The 19,191-nt window shown below is 43.1% G+C and overlaps 1 protein-coding gene and 1 long non-coding RNA gene across 3 annotated transcripts in view; both read left to right on the top strand.

Annotated features, from left to right (window-relative positions):
• LOC132390489 (uncharacterized) overlaps positions 1-2,680 on the top strand; it is a 32,834-nt gene extending 30,154 nt beyond the window's left edge. For both annotated transcript variants that reach the window (XR_009510922.1, XR_009510923.1), the window contains exons 3-4: positions 911-1,078; positions 2,590-2,680. This is a non-coding gene — a long non-coding RNA (uncharacterized LOC132390489). The remainder of the gene's footprint in view (positions 1-910; positions 1,079-2,589) is intronic.
• A 709-nt stretch (positions 2,681-3,389) lies between these two features.
• LOC132390488 (NACHT, LRR and PYD domains-containing protein 3-like) overlaps positions 3,390-19,191 on the top strand; it is a 48,267-nt gene continuing 32,465 nt past the window's right edge. The window contains exons 1-6 of the mRNA XM_059963099.1: positions 3,390-3,399; positions 4,811-5,098; positions 11,863-11,955; positions 12,811-12,977; positions 14,052-14,223; positions 14,321-14,371. Coding sequence (XP_059819082.1) covers positions 3,390-3,399; positions 4,811-5,098; positions 11,863-11,955; positions 12,811-12,977; positions 14,052-14,223; positions 14,321-14,371 — 781 coding nt within the window. The remainder of the gene's footprint in view (positions 3,400-4,810; positions 5,099-11,862; positions 11,956-12,810; positions 12,978-14,051; positions 14,224-14,320; positions 14,372-19,191) is intronic.

Below are 19,191 nucleotides of genomic sequence, written 5' to 3'. Positions count from 1 at the left end.
CACCGCCCACTCTACGGACAACCTGGCAGAGCAGGGCACCTGGCAAGAGACTTTACATCACACAACATCGGATTCAGTGATGAAATCCGTTAAGTTTCCCTCGTTCTCCCCCTGAAATCATTAAAACCTACACTAAACAACTTTTGAATGCAAGCTCTCACCCACACATGACGTCACTCTGGCGACTCCACATAAAACCATCAAATACTGGATCAGTATTAGGCCATTTGGCCCATCTGATGTCACGTGCGTCTGCAGGTTTGTTTTGCATGGTTGTGCAGTTTAATCTTTCTTCCGTTCAGATCAGGGAGAGACATCCGTATATATCACGTCTTCTCATTGTGGGTGGGTATTTTTTTGTTCATTGACTCCATGGCACTGTTACAGATTGCCTAAGTGCAGAAAACGTTTCCAGGTATATAACCCTATTAATGCAAAAAGGAAGCCTTTCCATTCTTTCGGGCTTCCCAAACATTTGTACACTTCAGTGAATTTCTCGCCAGAAGTTCCAGAGCAGAAGCTCAGTCTGTCTAATATTGCCACACAATAAGTGGCATTATTCTGATGTACGGAGGGACAGTGAAAAACTTGTCATGCATACATTCCAGCTGGAGAGGGTGCAGAGCAGATTGCTAAAGATGCTGGTTGCATTAGAAACGAAACGTCGACTGTACTCATTTCCATAGAAGCTGCCTGGCCTGCTGAGTTCCTCCAGCTTTCTGTGTGTGTTCTTTTATATTCCCTGTCTGGTTTTGTAAACTGTGTGGGATTGTTACAGATTCATCACTCAGATCATTATATCTGCGTTCAAGATATAAATTCCAATGAATTTTGTTTTCAAGAATATTCAACAGATATGTTTTGTTCTTCCTTATATTGAAAATGTGCTTCATTATCTCTCCGATTTAAGTTAGATCTGCGCTGAGAGATTTGTTGGAAGAAAAGCCCAGGACTGGAAGCAAAGAACAACTGAAGACGAGGGAGCAGCAACATTTGAACGAGATGAAAACTGAGGACACCTGCTGGAGAGAACCGTTCTGACTCAGAGTTTCCTTTCATTCAGTCAGGAGAAAGTTTGGTGAGTCTCGTTTACTCAAACACTCGTCCTTTAGACATTACATACCTGTACAAGGGAAGGTAGGAAATTGTTGGAGTGAGACTGAATGTGCCCAGAAGTACCACTTATGCCTCTGTCAGACCCAGTTGCAATCACTCCAGGTCTGGTGATGTGCTGTCAGGGAACCACTCCCATTCCCTCATTGTTTGAACATCTCAAGCCCTTGTATCTTCTGAAATACATTTAGATCACTTATGATGTTTCCTTGCTTGGTTGTGTTAGATCACAATCATCTCAAAATACTTTGACTATTCCCTCCTTTTACGAGACGCCGCAATTGCTTCGTTCTGTAGTGATTGCAGAAATGTAGTACTACCATGAACTACAGTGACATGTAATTGATTCCTCTGGCTGTTGCAAGCTATAATGATATCCTTCCCTGGAGTATATGGTTGTGCAAGCCTCTGCTGAGAACCAACCCATCTGATGCCAAAAGTCCCAGCACCACATTTCATTCAGTCACAAAAAGCAAGAGCCAATTGATAATTTACATTTACATACCCTGACTTCATCAAATATTTCTACTAATAAATTCTCAGAACCCATGACCCTGTTATAAGCAGAAAAAGGTTTTGCAACGAATTTATGTTCCAATTTGACCCTGTACCAAAGGGACGGGTTGTAACTGTACTTGAGATGAACGAATCTGCTGCAGCTGCCGGGGTCAGTTCAAACTCAGTTGTTGCGGGACGGCAAACAAAGTGTCAGGGCAGATGATGGAGCAGTTGGGATTATGTTCAGAGAGACTGTGGAAGGATTGGTTGTGGACAGGGAATCATATATTCAGTTAGATGGGTTGAAATGCGTTTACTTCAATACGAAAAGTATTAATAATAAGAGTAAATTAAACATGGTTCAGTACACGAAAGGTGCATGTTGTCGCCGTTACACAGACTGCTCGTAGGGACATTTGATATTCGTTATTTGATAGCAATGATTTGAATGCAAATGTACAAGCCTTGACTATGTTCACTGTTCACTGATGACACAAAACTAGCAGATGGTGTTCATGATGAATATTATCACAGCTTATTATCATAGCATCTAAATGCGCAAAGGAGTGGTAAATGGATTGTAAAACAAAGAGGAGCGGCAATGGTTTCACGCAGAGCTTGGTGATGACGTGGAGGGACCTGCCAGAGGAAGTGCATAAGGCAGGCACAATTGTATATTTCCAGAAGCAAATGGATTGAGGATGCGAGGAGGAAATGGGGCTAAAACAGAAAAAGAGGATCAAATCTGTGGGCACAGTGGTTAGCATTTTCTCATCGTGCAGAAGGGTCTGCATTTGTGCTCTGTTGCTCTGTTACTTTATCAGTAGGATGCGCCAGATATCTCTGGACAGACATGCCGACAGATGGGGAATGGTTGGTCCCTAAGCCAACTCTTGCTCTGATACAGGGGATGTAGGTTCTGTCATATTTACAAAGTAATCATATCTCCGACTCACTGACTGCTTCTATGTAATTCAGATAATCACCGGCAGGTGGAGCATTTCTGCACCAGGACCAAAGAGTAAACAAAAATCAACAACCAGGAATCGTCAGTCGGATTCAGAATGGCTGCAGGTATGATCACTGGGATCTTTATGATTAAACGTCTGTCCCATCTGTGCACAAAAGTCCAGGCTCAGGGCTTGTTGCACTGCAGGGACTGTTTAGAGATGAAAGACATCTCCAACTTTCATTTATAAAATTCAGAGACAGGTGATAAGAGCATTTCCAGAATTTCAGAGATTGTGTGATAACACAACAGTTCAGGTTTTGGTTGGGCAGCTAGCAACTCCCCTTGATTTTCTTGAATGCTGCGCAAAGGAGATGAAGTGAGTTTCCGAAATCTGTTTTCTGTAGCCAAGCCAAGAACATTGCCAATGTTTAGAATTGCTGAGGATCAGGAGATAGCTCATTATAGATAAATTTGTGGTGTGTTTCTGTGTTTTAATACCCCAATGAATGTCTGGGCTGTGGACAAATGGTGAAAGTTATTTTCACAAAAGACGTTTAATGAGCTTCAATGCTGATACAGCACAGGAAATATAAAAACAGCAAGAGACAAACATAATCAAAGAAGGTTCACATTCACCAACACAGTTCCACTCCAAATCTGGTCAGCCGGAGTCTCGACTCCATTGATTGATGGCACTGTGTCTATTCTCGCTGGAATTTAGAAAGGTGAGGGGTGGGGGATCTCATTAAACCCTTTCAAATGTTGAAAGGCCGAGACAGAGTAGATGTGGATCGATGTTTCCTGTGCTGGGTAAATCCAGGATAAGATGGGACAACGTAATGTCATTGGTGAATAGGATTACGGTGAATCCCACAGCATTTCTGGAGGGGAACTAGGGTAGAGACATAAAATGATGGAGGAACTCAGCAGGTCAGGCAGCATTTATGGAGGGGAGCTATTTTCTCTGAGTCAGAAAATGTTCTTATCGGATTCAATCTTTTGTAAATGAAATATTCAATCAGCAGTCTCTCAGGCACTAATACATTCTTCCTGTAGTATTGCTACCAGAACTGTGCACGCCATTTCAACTAGTCCAACCAACAGTTTATAACATTGTCACAAGATATCTCTGCGCCTGTGTTCTGCTCTGTAGCTAATGATGGCAAACCTGTTAAATCTCGACTCCACACAAAGTCTCCTGTAATCCGGTGGCTGATTTGTTTGTGACTCTGTGAAAGGGACAGTGTGCATATCTAGGTAATAGTCAGTCTGTGACACTGGGGACAGGACCGTTTGTCACTCAAGGCAATGGTCGGTTTGTGACCCAGGGGACAAGACGGTGTGCGTCTCGAGGTAATGGTCAGTCTGTGAACCAAGGAACCGGACACTTTGACAGAGCAGACGGAAAGTATGTGATATAGGGGATCTTACAGTGTGCAATTCAGTGGTTGGTTTGTGTGTGACACAGGTGACTGAACAGTTTGTGACCTAGGGAGAATTTGCTTGTGGAAAATAATCCCATTGTTATTTCCCAGTATCACCGGACACCATTCCATTAAGATCCCTTGGTTATCAGTGTGTTCAACTATTGCAGAGCTAGTGATCACTATTATTGTGTCGATCCTGTTCTGTAGCTGGGAGTGGATGTGTCTGGTCACCGGCTTAGTGCGATGGTCACCTGGCAGGATGTGTGGTTCACATTCACCAACACAGTTCCACTCCAAATCTGGTCAGCCGGAGTCTCGGCTCCATTGATTGATGGCACTGTCTATTCTCACTTGAATTTAGAAAGGTGAGGGATGGGGGATCTCATTGAACCCTTTCAAATGTTGAAAGGCCTAGACAGAGTAGATGTGGATCGATGTTTCCTGTGCTGGGGAAGTCCAGGATAAGATGTCACAGCCTCAGGATAAACATTTCAACAGAAATTTATTTAGCCAGAGGGTGGTGAATTTGTGGAATTTGTTACCACAGGCAGCTGTGGAGGCCGGGTCATTGGGTGTATTTAAGGCAGAGACTTGTAGGTTATTGATTGGACACGGCATCAAAGGTTACGGGAAGAAGGCCGAGAAATGGAGTGGAGGAGGGGAAAAAAGGATCAGCCATGGTGGAGCAGATTCGATGGGCCAATTGGCCAAATTCTGTATCTATGTATTATGATATTATTGTGATTCACCTATTGTGAATCCTTGTTTTGCTGAGCACTAAATTATTTTAGTTTAATTTGTCTTTCGTCATTTATTTCAGGTGGGAAATTAAATCAGGTACGGAAATTACTCAAGAAGTTTTCAGTAGGCAGCTCATCCAGTGAAGATGATCGGGACACCGGAAACAATGCATCAAAGCAGGGTGAGACTGATCGCAATGTCCCAGTTGAATGCGGTCCGGCTGCAGAGGAGGAGGAGCAAATTCTGTCCAGAGACAGTGACGTCAGAGACACTGATCAGGACCCTGGAACCAGCACCAGTGAGGCGACTGTCTGTCAACTCGGAAGCTCATCAAACATGGAATTGCCAAGTCTCCAACAAGGAGTGGGTGAGTGAAATGTGAGGGTGATGTGTTCTCAGAATGTGGTACGGAGGAGGGTAAATGTGAGGCTTTGTTGGAGGTTGAGAAACATAGATATTGTTCAGAGGGAAATGTGTGGGTGTGGTACATGAGGCAGTACGGCACCCGTGTCCCCACTACAGGAAATGTACTACCTGTTTCAAGAATTTCCAGGATGTGTATCGGAAGGAAATACAGCTGTCCAGCTTAGGAGAGCATTTCTGGGGTATGAGTTGAGGGAAGTGCATTCGCCAGGATGGACGGAGGATCACTGGGAAGCAAATCTCATTGAAAGCCCCAGTAATTATTCGCATCCTAAATTGAAAATGGTGAGTGACTGGGGTGGGATTGATTCGTTTCTGGCAAAGCAGTCCTTCTGGTAAAGCAATTCCCAGAGCACTGTTGGGTAAGTTTTGAGGCCAGTCTTAGGGAAAGGGACATATGTGTACACGTGGAACGTCACTGGTCAAAGATCGCCAGCCAGTGTAAGCCTCTGACTGCTATGGGGAAGATAACGTATGAATCCAGAAGTTTAGTTCCCAAGCATGTTAATTTTCTCTATGAGACTCCCATGTGGGACATTGTCAAACACCCGACTAATATCCAAATAGGCAATATTCATGTGTAACTTCATCCATCACTTTTGTCACCCCCTGGAGGAAGTGAATCAAGTTAGCAAGATGCTATTTCCCCCACCCAAAGTTTTGCTGCTGATCACTATCCCACCTCAAACATTCTCTCTTTCATACTTGCATGGGACAGAAAATATAAAAGGCTGAAGCTGTTTACCACCAGCCTCAATGACAGCTTTAGTTCTGTATTTGTTAGACTATTGAATGGTCATCTACTATGTAATCATTGGCTCTTAATAATAATAAGACAATTTTATATATAAAATTATAACCGTGCATTTTGCAACTAATAACCAGTCACTGACGGAAGCAGAATATACTTACAGAAAGGCTGAAAGGATACTGTTAGGTTATGAAGGGATTTAAGGATTAACTGATAATAAATGATGTAATCCTATATCAAGTCTGGAGGAAAAACAGAGGACTTTTATGCTTTTATATTGACTATGGAAAAAGAAATTGGAACATTTGACTCTGTCCCTCATTCGTGGTTAACAAAACTTCCTAAAATATACACCGAATACTTGTGAAACATCTACAGCATCTGACGAAGCATTGAAGTACAATAATCACCGACTGACAACTGCAAAGGAACAAACTGTTATCAAAATAAACGTATGCATTTTCTTGAGCGAAACGCTAAGCCTGCTATGGTTTTGTCTGGCTTTAAACCCGCTCTCTAATTTACCGAATCGGAGAAAAACAGGAAAACATGCATTATAGCTTGACGCAACTGCTATAGAGAATGATTTGAAAATATTCATTGTTGCATCTGTGAAGCAACTAATTCAAATAACGGAACTAATTTCCAAAGATATAAACATTACCTTTAGACGAGAGAAGTATTGAACAGAAACATTACGAAAGGTGTAGTGGAGTTAGTAGTATATGACAGATCATCAGGATTCAATAGAGCAGATATGTGAATGTGAAACATGTAAGTATATTTAGTATATCAACAAGCAAAAGAGATAGATCACTGCGTGATAAAGAGAAATCATTCAACAGAATTTACTTCAGGGCTAAAGAAAGTCTGCCAAACAGAGCTGAATAGTAACAATATAACAAGAGCAATAAACACGTTCACTCTGCCTATATTAGCGTATTCCTTTGGCATAACACCTCGGTCTGAAACTGATCTGGAAAGCTTATACATATACTGCACACCAGGGCAGTACGTTTGCTGTTTTTACCCTCCTCATGTATTGCTTTCGCTTTACACTTGGGGTCATCGTCTTGCTGTAAATCAAATATTTTCCCAAGTCGCAGTTCTCCTGCAGACTAAGTCAGGTTTTCTTCGAGTATTTCCCTGTATTTTGCTGCATACATTTTACCCTCCACCTTCACATGACTTCCAGTGCCTGCTGTAGTGTAATGTCCCCAAAGCATGATGCTTCACGGTAAGGACAGTGTGATTTTGATGATGTGTCGTGTTAGGCTTACATCAAATATAGCATTTAGTCTGATGGGCAGCGCTCAGTTTTGGCTTCATCGAGCTAAGAACATTCCGGGTCTCCCACATGTCTTCTGGCAAACTCTGGCAGAGATTTCATGTGCTTTTTTTACGGTTTTTTTTTGTGTCCTTCGCTTTGCCACTCTCCCATAAATCTGTGACTGGTGAAGCACCCAGGTAACAATTGTTGTCTGCGCAGTCACTGATACTTGCAACTCCACCACAGTTGTCATAGGTCTCTTGGTGGCCTCCGTCACCAGTCTTCTTCTTGTAAGTTCACTCAGTTTTTGAGGACAGCTCCTCCAGGCAGATCTAGGGCTGTACCATTTTCTTTCCATTTATTGATGATTGACTTAATTGTACTCCAAGGGATATTCAGTGACATGGAAATTTCTTGTATCAATCTCCTGACATGTACTTTTCAATAACCCTTTAACGGAGTTCCTTCTAGTGTTCTTCTATCTTCAGGGTGTGGTTTGACTCGCCAACAGTTGAAACTTCCTGGTACATTTGTAGACTTACTACAATAAATTCAGACATCTTGACTGCACACAGGTGTCCAAAAACAGATCTCAATTTAAATAATAATGTGACTTCTAATACCAATAGGCTGCACCAGTGCTGACTTGTTGTGTCATATTAAAGGAGGAGGAATGCTTACGCAATCAGTCATTTAGTGTTTTATATTCAGAATTAATTTTGATCACTTTACAGAGATTCTTCCACTTTGACACAAGTCTTTTTTGTCACCCGGTTCGGATATCGCCCAAGTGCGGAGTCAGAGACACTGACGCAGGTCAATAGTTCACAGAATTTAATGCAAACGATATTACAGGGAAAAGAAGACAATAAACACCAGGCCAAACAGGGTGGTTGACTAAGAATTTCAAATGCGAAGCGAAGCCTACACTGCGGCTGAAAAACAGCAACTAAATATAAAACTAATACCGCTAGTCTTCAGACCCAGTTGACTCGACAGTTCAATTTCTCAGGTCGAATGCAAGCAGGCAGCGAAGAATTGTTGAGTTCAACTCGCGGCAAACACTATGATGACAAGTATTGAGTTAAATACTATCAAAATGAAATAATAATTAACTGTCACGCACATATTCACAAGCGCATGCCGTATCTACTGCGCTGCTGAATCCGTGTTCTGACACTTTTATGTTCATCAGCGACAAAAAAGCCACATTAATGCCACTATGATTGAATGTTGTAAAACAATAAAACATAAAAAAAACATGGAATATAGAAATCTGCAGCGCATTACAGGTCCTTCAGCCCACAATGTTTTGTTGACAATCTACCCTTCTCTAGAAACTGCCTAGAGTTGACCGACAGCATAGCCCGCTATTTGTCTAAGCTCCATGTATCTATCTATGAGTTCCTCAAAGGACCCTATTGTGTCCGCCTCTACCACCGTTGCTGGCAGTGGAATCCATGTTCCCACCAGGATCTGTGACATCTCACGTACCTCCTACTTCCAAGCACCTAAAACTATGACCCCTTGTGTTAGCCATTTCAGCACGATCAATGCCTCTCATCATCTTATGCACCTCTATCAGGTCACCTCATCCTCCGTGGCTGTAAAAGGAAAAGACCAAGTTCACTCAACCTATTCTCATAAGACATGCTCTCCAATGCAGTCAAAATCCATGTAAATCTCCCCTGCACTCTCTCTACTGTATCCATACCCTTCCTCTAGTGAGGTGACCAGAAATAAACACAGTACTCCAAGTGCGGTCTGACTGAGGTCATATATAGCTTGGACATTGTTTCACAGGTCTTGAACTCAATCCCACAGGTGATCAAGGCTATCACAGCATATGCCTTCTTAACGACACTGTTAAACTGCACAGCAGCTTTGAGTGTCTTATGGACAAAAATTCCAAGATCTCTCTGACCCTCCACACTGTTAAGGGTCTTACCATTAATATTATATTCTGTCTTCCAATTTGACCTACCGAAATGAACCACTTCACACTTATCTGGGTTTGAACTCCATCTGCCACTTTTTAACCCAGTTCTGCATCCTATCGCTGTCCTGCTGTAAGCTCTGACAACCCTCCAGACTATCCACAACATCCCCACATTTTGTGTCATCAGCAAACGTACTAACCCACCCTTCTACTTCCTCATACAGGTCATTTATAAAAACAGAAAGAGGAGGGGTCCCAGAACAGAACCTTGCATAACACCAAGGGTCACCATCTTCCATGCAGTATTCCAACCATCTACAACTTCTGTGGGAAAGTTAATTCTGTATCCACAAAGCAATGCCCCTTTTGATCCCACACCTCATTACTTTCTAAATGAACCTTGCAATGGAAACCTTATCAAACGGATTACTGAAATCCATATACACTGCATCCACTGCTCCACCTTCATCAACATGTTTTGTTACATCCCTAAAGAATTCAATCAGGTTCATAAGGCATGACATGCCCTTGACCAAGCCATGCTGACTATCCCTAATCAGATTATGTCTCTCCAAATACTCATAAATCCTGCCTCTCAGAGTCTCCCACAACAACACACTCACTCAACTTGCTGACTGGTCTATAATTAAGTGGGCTATCTCTACTCTCTTTCTTGAACAAGGAAATGATATTTGCAACCTTCTAAACCTCTGGTCCTTCTCAACATACGATTGACAATAATCATCGCCAGAGGCACAGCAATCTTCCCACAGTAGCCGGGGAGCAGATCTCAACCGGCCCCGGCAGCTTATCTAATTAATGCCTTTCAAAACCCCCAGCACATCATCTTTCTTAATGTCTACACACTCAAGCATTTCAGTCCGCTGTAAGTCATCCCCACAGTTGTGAAGCTGCTTTTCACGTGTGAATACTGAAGCAAAGTATTCTTGAAGTGCCTCAGAATATTTAAAATGATTGGCAGATTGAGAAATCTCTGTTGATAATGTAGCGGTGAATTCTAACCAAACCAAGTTGACATTGCTGGTGACCCACCCACAGATTTGTTTTAATTTCCTGGCATCCCGTCAGCTCCAATGATGATTGTTACCAAAGTCGCTAATAAGTATTCGATACTTTATTAGCAATCAGCAAACATACAATCTTGAAGTGATGAAACTGAAATGTCCCCAAGTGTCAGTTCAGCGTATTTGAATGGATAATAATAAAATATGTGACAACGGTCAGTTCCCAGCTGTGTTCCGCACAGAGCAAAGCACAAATATGTAACTGCTTCCCTTTGTGTTTACCACACCTCGACTGATGTGACTAGTTGCCATAAAAAGCATCAGAAAAAAACAACACAGAATACAATGCAGGTAGACAGCAGATGCATGGTTCCTACACACTGGTTCAGCACTAATACACCGACTTCCACCTGAAATGTTAACATGCCGTCTGTCTTATTGAATAATTCCAGTTTTATTTATGGTTAAAAATATCCCAACTTGTTTTTGGATGTACGGCAGTCGACATTGTGTTTAGCAAGGTGCCATTTAACTATCTGATAATAGCCAGGTGACATGAAAGCTTGACCAGAGTTTAAGTGCAAATGATTTTCTTAAAGTCGTACAGGAGAAAATGTAGTGGCTCAGAAGATGTCGCGATGCTGTGTGTGTGTGTTTGGTGCGGGGTGGGGATGGGGAGGACGGTGGATTGCATTGTTCAGGATGTCACAGTGCTTCTACATAGAATCAAACTATAGAATAAAATCATAGAATCAAAAAAGTTACAGAGAAAGGTTGAACAAGTCTCTATTCATTGGAGCGTAGAAGGTTGAGGGGGGATTTGATCGAGGTATTTAAAATTTTGAGAGGGATAGATAGAGTTGACGTGAATAGGCTGTTTCCATTGAGAGTAGGGGAGATTCAAACGAGAGGACATGATTTGAGAGTTAGGGGGCAGAAGTTTAAGGGAAACACAAGGGGCTATTTCTTTACTCAGAGAGTGATAGCTGTGTGGAATGAGCTTCCTGTAGAAGTAGTAGAGGCCAGTTCAGTTGTGTCATTTAAGGTAAAATTGGATAGGTATATGGACAGGAAAGGAGTGGCGGGTTATGGGCTGAGTGCGGGTAGGTGGGACTAGGTGAGATTAAGAGTTCGGCACGGACTAGGAGGGCCGAGATGGCCTGTTTCCATGCTGTGATTGTTATATGGTTATATATTGCCTGAAGCATCATTGCCAGGCGATGTTAAACTGAAAGGAGACGGTGAGAACAGGTGTGACAGAGAAATCTGTGTAATCCATTGATGAGAGGAAAAGATGTACCATTGGTCAGCAGAAAAGTTTCAACCCACCCTGGTGTAACAGTTGTCCATTACTCACCATAGCGCCATCAGTGGTAGGAGGAACAAAACAGTGGGTGCTGTCTGCTCAACCTGCCTCGTATTCCATTGACGCATCATTCCCAGTTCAAGACACCGGATTCGCTCCTAAAAGGGAATTGTCTGCAATATAGCAGGCAGAGTAGATACCCAAGAGAATCCTGGTCGAGTGTACAATCCATGGAGAGATCGGAAATGGACATTGTCAGCCTGTGGGTGGATGGACACAGATGGAGCAGGTCATGTCAAGGCTTCAGTGGACAGGCCCAAGATATTTGGAAGTGTTTTCCTCAGTATAAAAGCAAAACAATGTTCTCCTTTACAGCTCAATTAATGTCTGAACCTCCTGATAATTTTGTTTGAACAGAGCATCAAAATCGGATCACACGTGTCCTCAAAATGGCTCAAGGAGCGGGCATCGGAAGAGTTCCAGTGCAGCCAACATCGGGAAAGGTCACGGGTATGTCAGCGAATTATTTTAATTTATAAATATTGCCTTGACTCTGTGTCTGGGTTTAATTCAATATCATCAATTTCCAAATTATTTGTGTGGGGACTGAGCAGAGACAGATAACATTTCTGGGGGAAGCACAGTCACACGTGGACAGGGTACAATTACTGTTTTCTTCCTGCTCCTCTCGCAGATTGTGATGCATATTAAAACAGTGAGTATTCCAGAACACAAGACATTCTATAGATGCTGAAAGTTTTGAGCCACACAAGGGCACACAAAATATTTTCGGAATTCACTAGGTCAGGCAGCATCCATAGAGAGAAATAAACAGCTGACGTTTTGGATTGAGACAACAAGGAGTAGAAATGTGGTAATATCTAGAATTTCTGTCCCCTTCATTTCCAGTCCCGATTAAGGGCGTTGGCCTGAATCATTGACTGTTTATTCTTCTCCATAGATGCTGCCTGATCTGCTGAGCAGCCTCAGCATTTTGTGAGAAATCCCAGAGATTTGCTGAGGAAGGGGTTGACCAGGCAGGCAGACAGTAACCCAGAGCAAGTACCTGGGCAGTACCAGGAGAGTGATGGTGATGGGTTACTATATTCTCAGGAAGAAGCAGAGCTTTTCAAATAGAGAGGTATATACCCAGGGACACAAAAGGCAGCCTTCAGTAGATGGAATTATGCCTCTTCAGCCTCGGCCGGCAGAGATTTTCATCTGCTCTTCCCAGGTCCGCGCCCATTTCACCACTCCCAACTCCCCTCCTATATATATTTCGGGGTGTTTGCTCACTTGGTGCATCATCTTTAGGTTCAAGAGAGAAAGTTCCTGCCCGATAATGCTCCTCATTTTCCTTCACAGGTCCGAGCTCAGCAATCACTGAGCTCCTGGCAAGCTGGAACGATTTCCAGCTGCTGCAGTTGACGAGTTTCTACCGGGACAGGCTGGAGCAGGCGATGGAAGGAGGGGTGCACGGAGTGAGCCTGGCGTTAACGGCCGAGAATCAGTTCAGCGGAGAGGAACATCGGGTGAGTGGGAGGGAGAATGGGTTTGAATTTTCACACATCACAGCACTGATGGATGTTGGAACTCTCACTCATCGGATATTAAATTAAATAAATGAACAATTGGAAAATAAATACTGTACATCCAATTACAAAACGAAATGTGACTCTGAACCAGTGATAGAAAGAGGTGAAAATACGCAGCAGACTGGTGGGTTGCTGTTGAATGTTAAGAGTGAGCAGCAGCTGTATGGACCGAGAATAGAGGAGATTGTGGAAATATGCCAGGATATTTTGCTTTCGGTAGTCCGTGCAGCGTAACAGCTGGATGGCACTGAGAAGTAGGGTATCATCTGTGTTCGCCACAGGAGCTTGATGGGTGTCGGAACTCTGACTCAACGGATCTTAAATTAGATAAAAGAACAACTGTGAAATAAATACTGTATATGCATTCACAAACAGGATGAGTGTACAGTGTGACGGCGGGATTCAGTGAGAATCGGGGCATTACGAACGGATGCCACAGGAGCTCGAGTGTGTTCTGTTCCGGGTGGAGATCATTCTGTTACAATCTGTAACTGCAAACAGTGTGGATCGGGGAATATGGCCGTGTTGTAATGTGTAATCACTGAATAAACCTCCACTGGAAAAGGCAAAGGAAAGGCATCAGGTGTCAGCCGGTAATCCGCTGTCATGTTGGACACTGGCGGACTGAGGAGATGAATCATTTTTTCTGCAACCTCTCCAAGACTGCTCACTCTGTTATAAAAACCCGCCTGACTTCTTTCTTCGTCTGTGATCGTTATTTTCTCATTTCTGTTTTACACGGTCAAATCCGGTGAGGAATTATTTATGGATTTGGAGCCACGTCAATGAAGCCGTCACAGAACAGCCAGGATCTCATTGACTGGTGGACCAGGTTCACGGTGAATGTCCCTCCGTGTGCTCTGCACTCAGGATGTACAGTCCATGTCCAGACAGGATCAGCACCCGTCCGAGTGACTGCTCAGTGTGATCCCGTTACAGAGCACATCATTTACTTCTCATTCTCTGTGTGAATCTGCCAGTCCCCAATATGTTCACTGTTACTCTTCACAGAAAATCACTGATCTCGCTGATAAGGGAGAGCGGGCGGACAGTTCTAAACTCCTCCTGAGCCTGGTGATGGAGAAAGGCTCCCGCGCCAGGATGGTGATGTGGGAAACCTTTGTGAAAATGCGGATTGGTGTCCCAAACTTGGACAAAATACTGAAAGAAATACAGGAACATGGTGAGATAATATCAGAGATGTATTTAATTTTGGATTCAAACTATACACTTAATAATTTTACACATTTCAATTCTTTAAATTGTTTAAATCTGAACAGGTTGTGTTCCGGTCCATCGACCCGTACCGGAGATTCCCAGTGAGCTGAAAGGTAAGTGAAGAAACCGCTGTTTCCAACACATGTTAGTATTGTGCAGGGACATATCTTCGTAGAGCCATGGGGATTTGACCAGGTAAATGTTGGCAGCGTGACACAGAACATATTAAGGCACATCGTAAATCTTTGCTGGAGGGAATGTTTTCAGAGGATAGTATGAGGAACAACTCGGAGAGTTGGGGAGCTTTCCGAAAGGGATCACTCCGCTCTGAGTCCTGCAACGACAGGCCCCTCAACCGTGGCCAGAGTGGAGAAAAGGCCGATCTGGAGGAGTGAAGTTCTCAGAAATTCTTCACTCCGAAAGGTGAAATCCTTCCCCTACAGCTACACAACCTGTGGAACAGACCTCATTCTGGATCACTGTTCTAAATTCCCTCAGACACACAGGTTATCATTTTTAGAACCGTAAGTCCATTGAAGTCACAGAATAATAATGAGAGCATCCATTTAATGAGAAAAGCTGATAAAACCCAACTGCCCTGTTCAACCCCAAAGTAAATGAACCCAACTCTGTTCACATCTGCACTCCCTTAGTGCAAACACTGCTAAAGTTATCCAGTTTAATTTCCCACTCAATAATCCTGGGGAGTCCATCCGGAGACAGTGTTACAGATGCTGAGATGGGGAACAGAACCCTCAGCTCTGTACATAGAAGCTGAAATTCAGGTGTGTTGGTTTGTGTGATGGGCACTGTGGAAGGGTGATAGATCAGAAATAGGACAGAGAAACTGAGTGTTGTGGGATTGCGGCAATTTACCTGTAAACTTGTTTTGCATTGTTCTTTATGTTATTTGCTGAGGGATCAGACACCGCATTGAAATACCCACACCTACTTCTGAATACGGAACAGTTTCTCTCCCTGATTATTGAATAGCATCATTTTTACCACTGTCACATTCTCTAAAGTAACTATTTCAACAATCAGCGTTTTCCTACGCTCCATATCTCAACCGAATACACTGAATAGAAAGCCTGCACACTCCCAGCAGTGTCCCAACACACTGGGAGACCCCGATACCCTTGGTAGGCACCCTGACGCAATGTTGGACCCCGCACACACCCCTGACATGGTCCTGACACACTGGATAACGACACGTACCACTGGCACGGTCCTGAGACTCTATGAGACCCCTCATATCTCTGAGCAAACCTGACACACTGGGAGACACCACACAACCCTGGCAAGTTCCTGAGACAATGTGCTTGCGTGGTCTTCTTTACTACAGACTCAACCTTCCGGGAGCCTTCCATGAGGACTCCTGAGTCCTTCTGCACCTCTGCAGTTTGAAACTTCTCCCCATTTTGATATTCGTCTGCACTATTGTTCTTGTTTTTACCAAAAATGAAATCTTATAATTTCCACAACACTGCATTCCATCTGCCACATCTTTGCTCATTCTCCAATTTTATCTTGTTAAGGAGACTCATATTTGGCACCTTGTCAAACGCCTTCAGAAATGTAAGGAAGTGACATCCATTGTCTTTCCTTTGTCCACCGTGCTTGTTACTTCATCTAAGAAACCATGCTGGCTTTACTTATTTTATCATTAGTCTCCAACCTTGAAAGCTCATCCTTCACAATAGAGTCCCAACACTTTTCCTGCCACTGAGGTTAGGGTAACTGGCCGATCATTTCCTTTCTTTTGCCTCCCTCCCTTCTTTAATCTTTTTTAGAAGCCTTTTTGAAACAGAAAACCTACAGCACCATACAGGCCCTTCGGCCCACAAAGCTGTGCCGAACATGTCCCTACCTTAGGAATTATCTGGTGTCACCCATAGCCCTCTGTTTTCCTAAGCGGCAAGTACCTGTCCAGGAGTCTCTTCGAATACCTTATCTTATCCGCCTCCACCACCGCCATTGGCAGCCCATTCCACACACTCACCACTCTGTGCGTAAAAAAATCTTTCCCCTGATATCTGCTCTGTACCTGCTTACAAGCACCTTAAACCTATGCCCTCTCGTGTTAGCCATTTCAACCCTGGGGAAAAAGCCTCTGACTATCCACGTGATCAATGCCTCTCATTAACTTTTATTCTTCTTATGTTAGATATTAAAAGCTTTCCTGTAAATGAACTTTCCACTCATTTTTGCTGCCTTATATGTACTTTCCTTGGCTTTAATGCAGTCCTTAACTTCCCTTGTCAGCCACGATTCCCTACCCCTGCTGTTTGAGAACTTATTCCTCTGTGGGGAATATCTAACCTGAGGCTTGTGAACTATTCCCAGAAACTCCAGCCATCTCTACTCTGCTGTCATCCACACAAGTGTCCTTCTCCAATCCTCCAGTGCAAGCTCCTCTCTAATGCTTCAGAAATTACTTTCATTCCAATGTGATACAGATATATGTGAGCTATGCAACTCCCTCACAACCTGAAGTATGAATTTAATTATCTTGTAAACACTGCCTCCTATGGGTCCCATTACGTTACAAATATCTGAGTTATTACACACCAGCTAATCTAAGATAGCCTTTCCCCAAGTAGGCACAAGCACAAGCTGCTCTAAAAAGCCACCTCATAGTCATTCAACAAATTCAGTCTCCTGTGATCTGACATCAATCTAATTTTCACAGACTCCTCGCATGTTGAGCCCACCATTAGAATTGTGTCATTCCCCATATAACATGCGTTTTCCAGCACCCTTTCCAATTTCATTCCCATATTCCCATATTGACTATTTGAAGGCCTGTATAAGAATCCCATAAGGCATTTTAACCACTGCAATTTATTAACTCAACCCACAAAAACTCAACACTCTCTGACCGTATGATACCTTGTTCTAAAGATGTAATTCCATCTCTTACCAACAGAAACACATCACCACATAAGACTTCCCATCGATACAAAGTTAATCTTTTGAGATTAAGCTGCTAACTATTTCAGCCATGACTCAGTGATGCGCACAATTTCATACCGACCGATCTCTAATTGCGCCACGAGTTCATCCACCTTATTCCTAATGCTACCCGGATATAAATACAGCAATTTCAGTTCTGCATTCTTCGCCCTTTTGAATTTTGCCTCTGAAGTACAATTTAAACCTTTGCTCTGACTGCATTTGTACTTAGTCATGCACTTGTCGTTCCTTACATTCATGTTGCACCCATCATCCACCTGCTGACTCATCCTTAGCTCTTTCATACTGGTTCCCATCATCCTGCCATACTAGTTTAAACCACTTCCAACAGCTCGAGTAAACCTGCCACAAGAATATTGGTACCCCTTGGATTTGAGTGAAACCTGTCCGTTTATACAGGTCCCACCTTGCTCAGTAGAGGTCCCAATTTTCCAGGAAACTGAATCCCTGCCCCAACTCAAGGCATGCATTTATCTACCACCCCATCGTATACCTGTCCTGACTGTCGCGTGGCATAGACAGCAAACCGGATATTACTACCACTGAGGACCTGCTTCCCAGCTTTCGTCCTTCCTAACTACCTGCACTCCTTTTTCAGTTCCTGACACACTGGGGAAACACCACACACTGTTGTAATGGTCCTGCACACGTTGAGAACCCACATATCCTTGAAAGGTTCCTGACACACTGTGAGACCCCGTGCATCCTTGGCAAGGTCTAGACACAGTGTGAGACCCAACACATCCTTGGCAGGGTCCGGACACTCTCTGAGACTATTAGGAAGGGTTTAATCTAATTTGTCAGGGGAATGGGAAACGGAGTGATTGGGCTGAGGATGGGGAAAACAGAAATAAATCAAATATAGCGTGCAACAGAGATTAAAGAAAGAGCAGGCAGGGCGATAAAGGCATGGTGCAGTTAAAATAGAAAGCATCAAATACTGGACTGAGAGTGTTGTGTTTGAATGAACGCAGCTTAAGGAATAAAATGGAAGATCTTGAAATTCAGCTGCAGATAGGTAAATATGACATTGTGGCCATCTCTGAAACTTGGCTAAAGTATCGCTTTAGAGCTGAACGTCCAAGGATATACAAAGTATCAGAAAGATAGATTAGTAGGCAGAGGGCGTGGTGTGGCTCTGTGTATAAGAAATAATATCAAATCTTTAGTAAGAGATGACATCGGATTGGAAGGTGTACAGTCTCTATGGGTTGAGTTAAGAAATGGTAAGGGTAAAATGACGCTAATGGCAGTTGTATTCAGGCCTGAAAACAGCAGCCAGAATGTGGATTACAAATTACAGCAGGAGATCGAAAAGACATGTCAGAAAGGCAATATCATGATGATCGTTGGGGATTTTAACATTAAAGTGGATTGGGAAAACCAGGTCAGTTCAGGACCTCAAGAGAGAGCATTTGTTGAATGTCTAAAGGAGGGTGTTTTAGAATAGCTCGTTGTTGAGCCCACTAGGGGATTGGCTGTGCTAGATTGGATGTTGTGCAATGATCCGGAGGTGAAGAGAGCTTAAGTTTAAGGAACCCTTAGGGAACAGTGATCACAATATGATCAAGTTCACATTGAAATTTGAGAGGGAAAAATAAAATCCAATCTGTCAGAATTTCAGTGGAGTAAAGGAAATTACAATGGCATGAGAGGGGAACTGGCCGATGTTGACTGGAAAGGGGCATTTGCAGGAAGGACAGCAGAGCAACAATGGCTGGAGGTTCTGCGAAAAATGAGAGAAGAACAAGCCAGATATATTCCAAATAGGAAGAAATTTTCAAAGGCAGAAAGGACACTACCATGGCTGACAAGTGAAGTCAGAACCAAAGTAAAAGCAAAAGAGAGGGCATGCAAGGAAGTCAGAGCTGGTGGGAAAATAGAGGATTAGAGAGTTTCAAAAACATGCAGAAGGAAACTGAGAAGGTCATTAAGAGGGAAAAGATAAATTATGAGA

Source organism: Hypanus sabinus, unplaced genomic scaffold, assembly GCF_030144855.1.
Source record: "Hypanus sabinus isolate sHypSab1 unplaced genomic scaffold, sHypSab1.hap1 scaffold_929, whole genome shotgun sequence".
In the NCBI taxonomy this organism is placed as follows: domain Eukaryota; kingdom Metazoa; phylum Chordata; class Chondrichthyes; order Myliobatiformes; family Dasyatidae; genus Hypanus; species Hypanus sabinus.
Note: the sequence above shows the minus strand (reverse complement) of the source record. Positions and strands in the feature narration are given on the sequence as shown.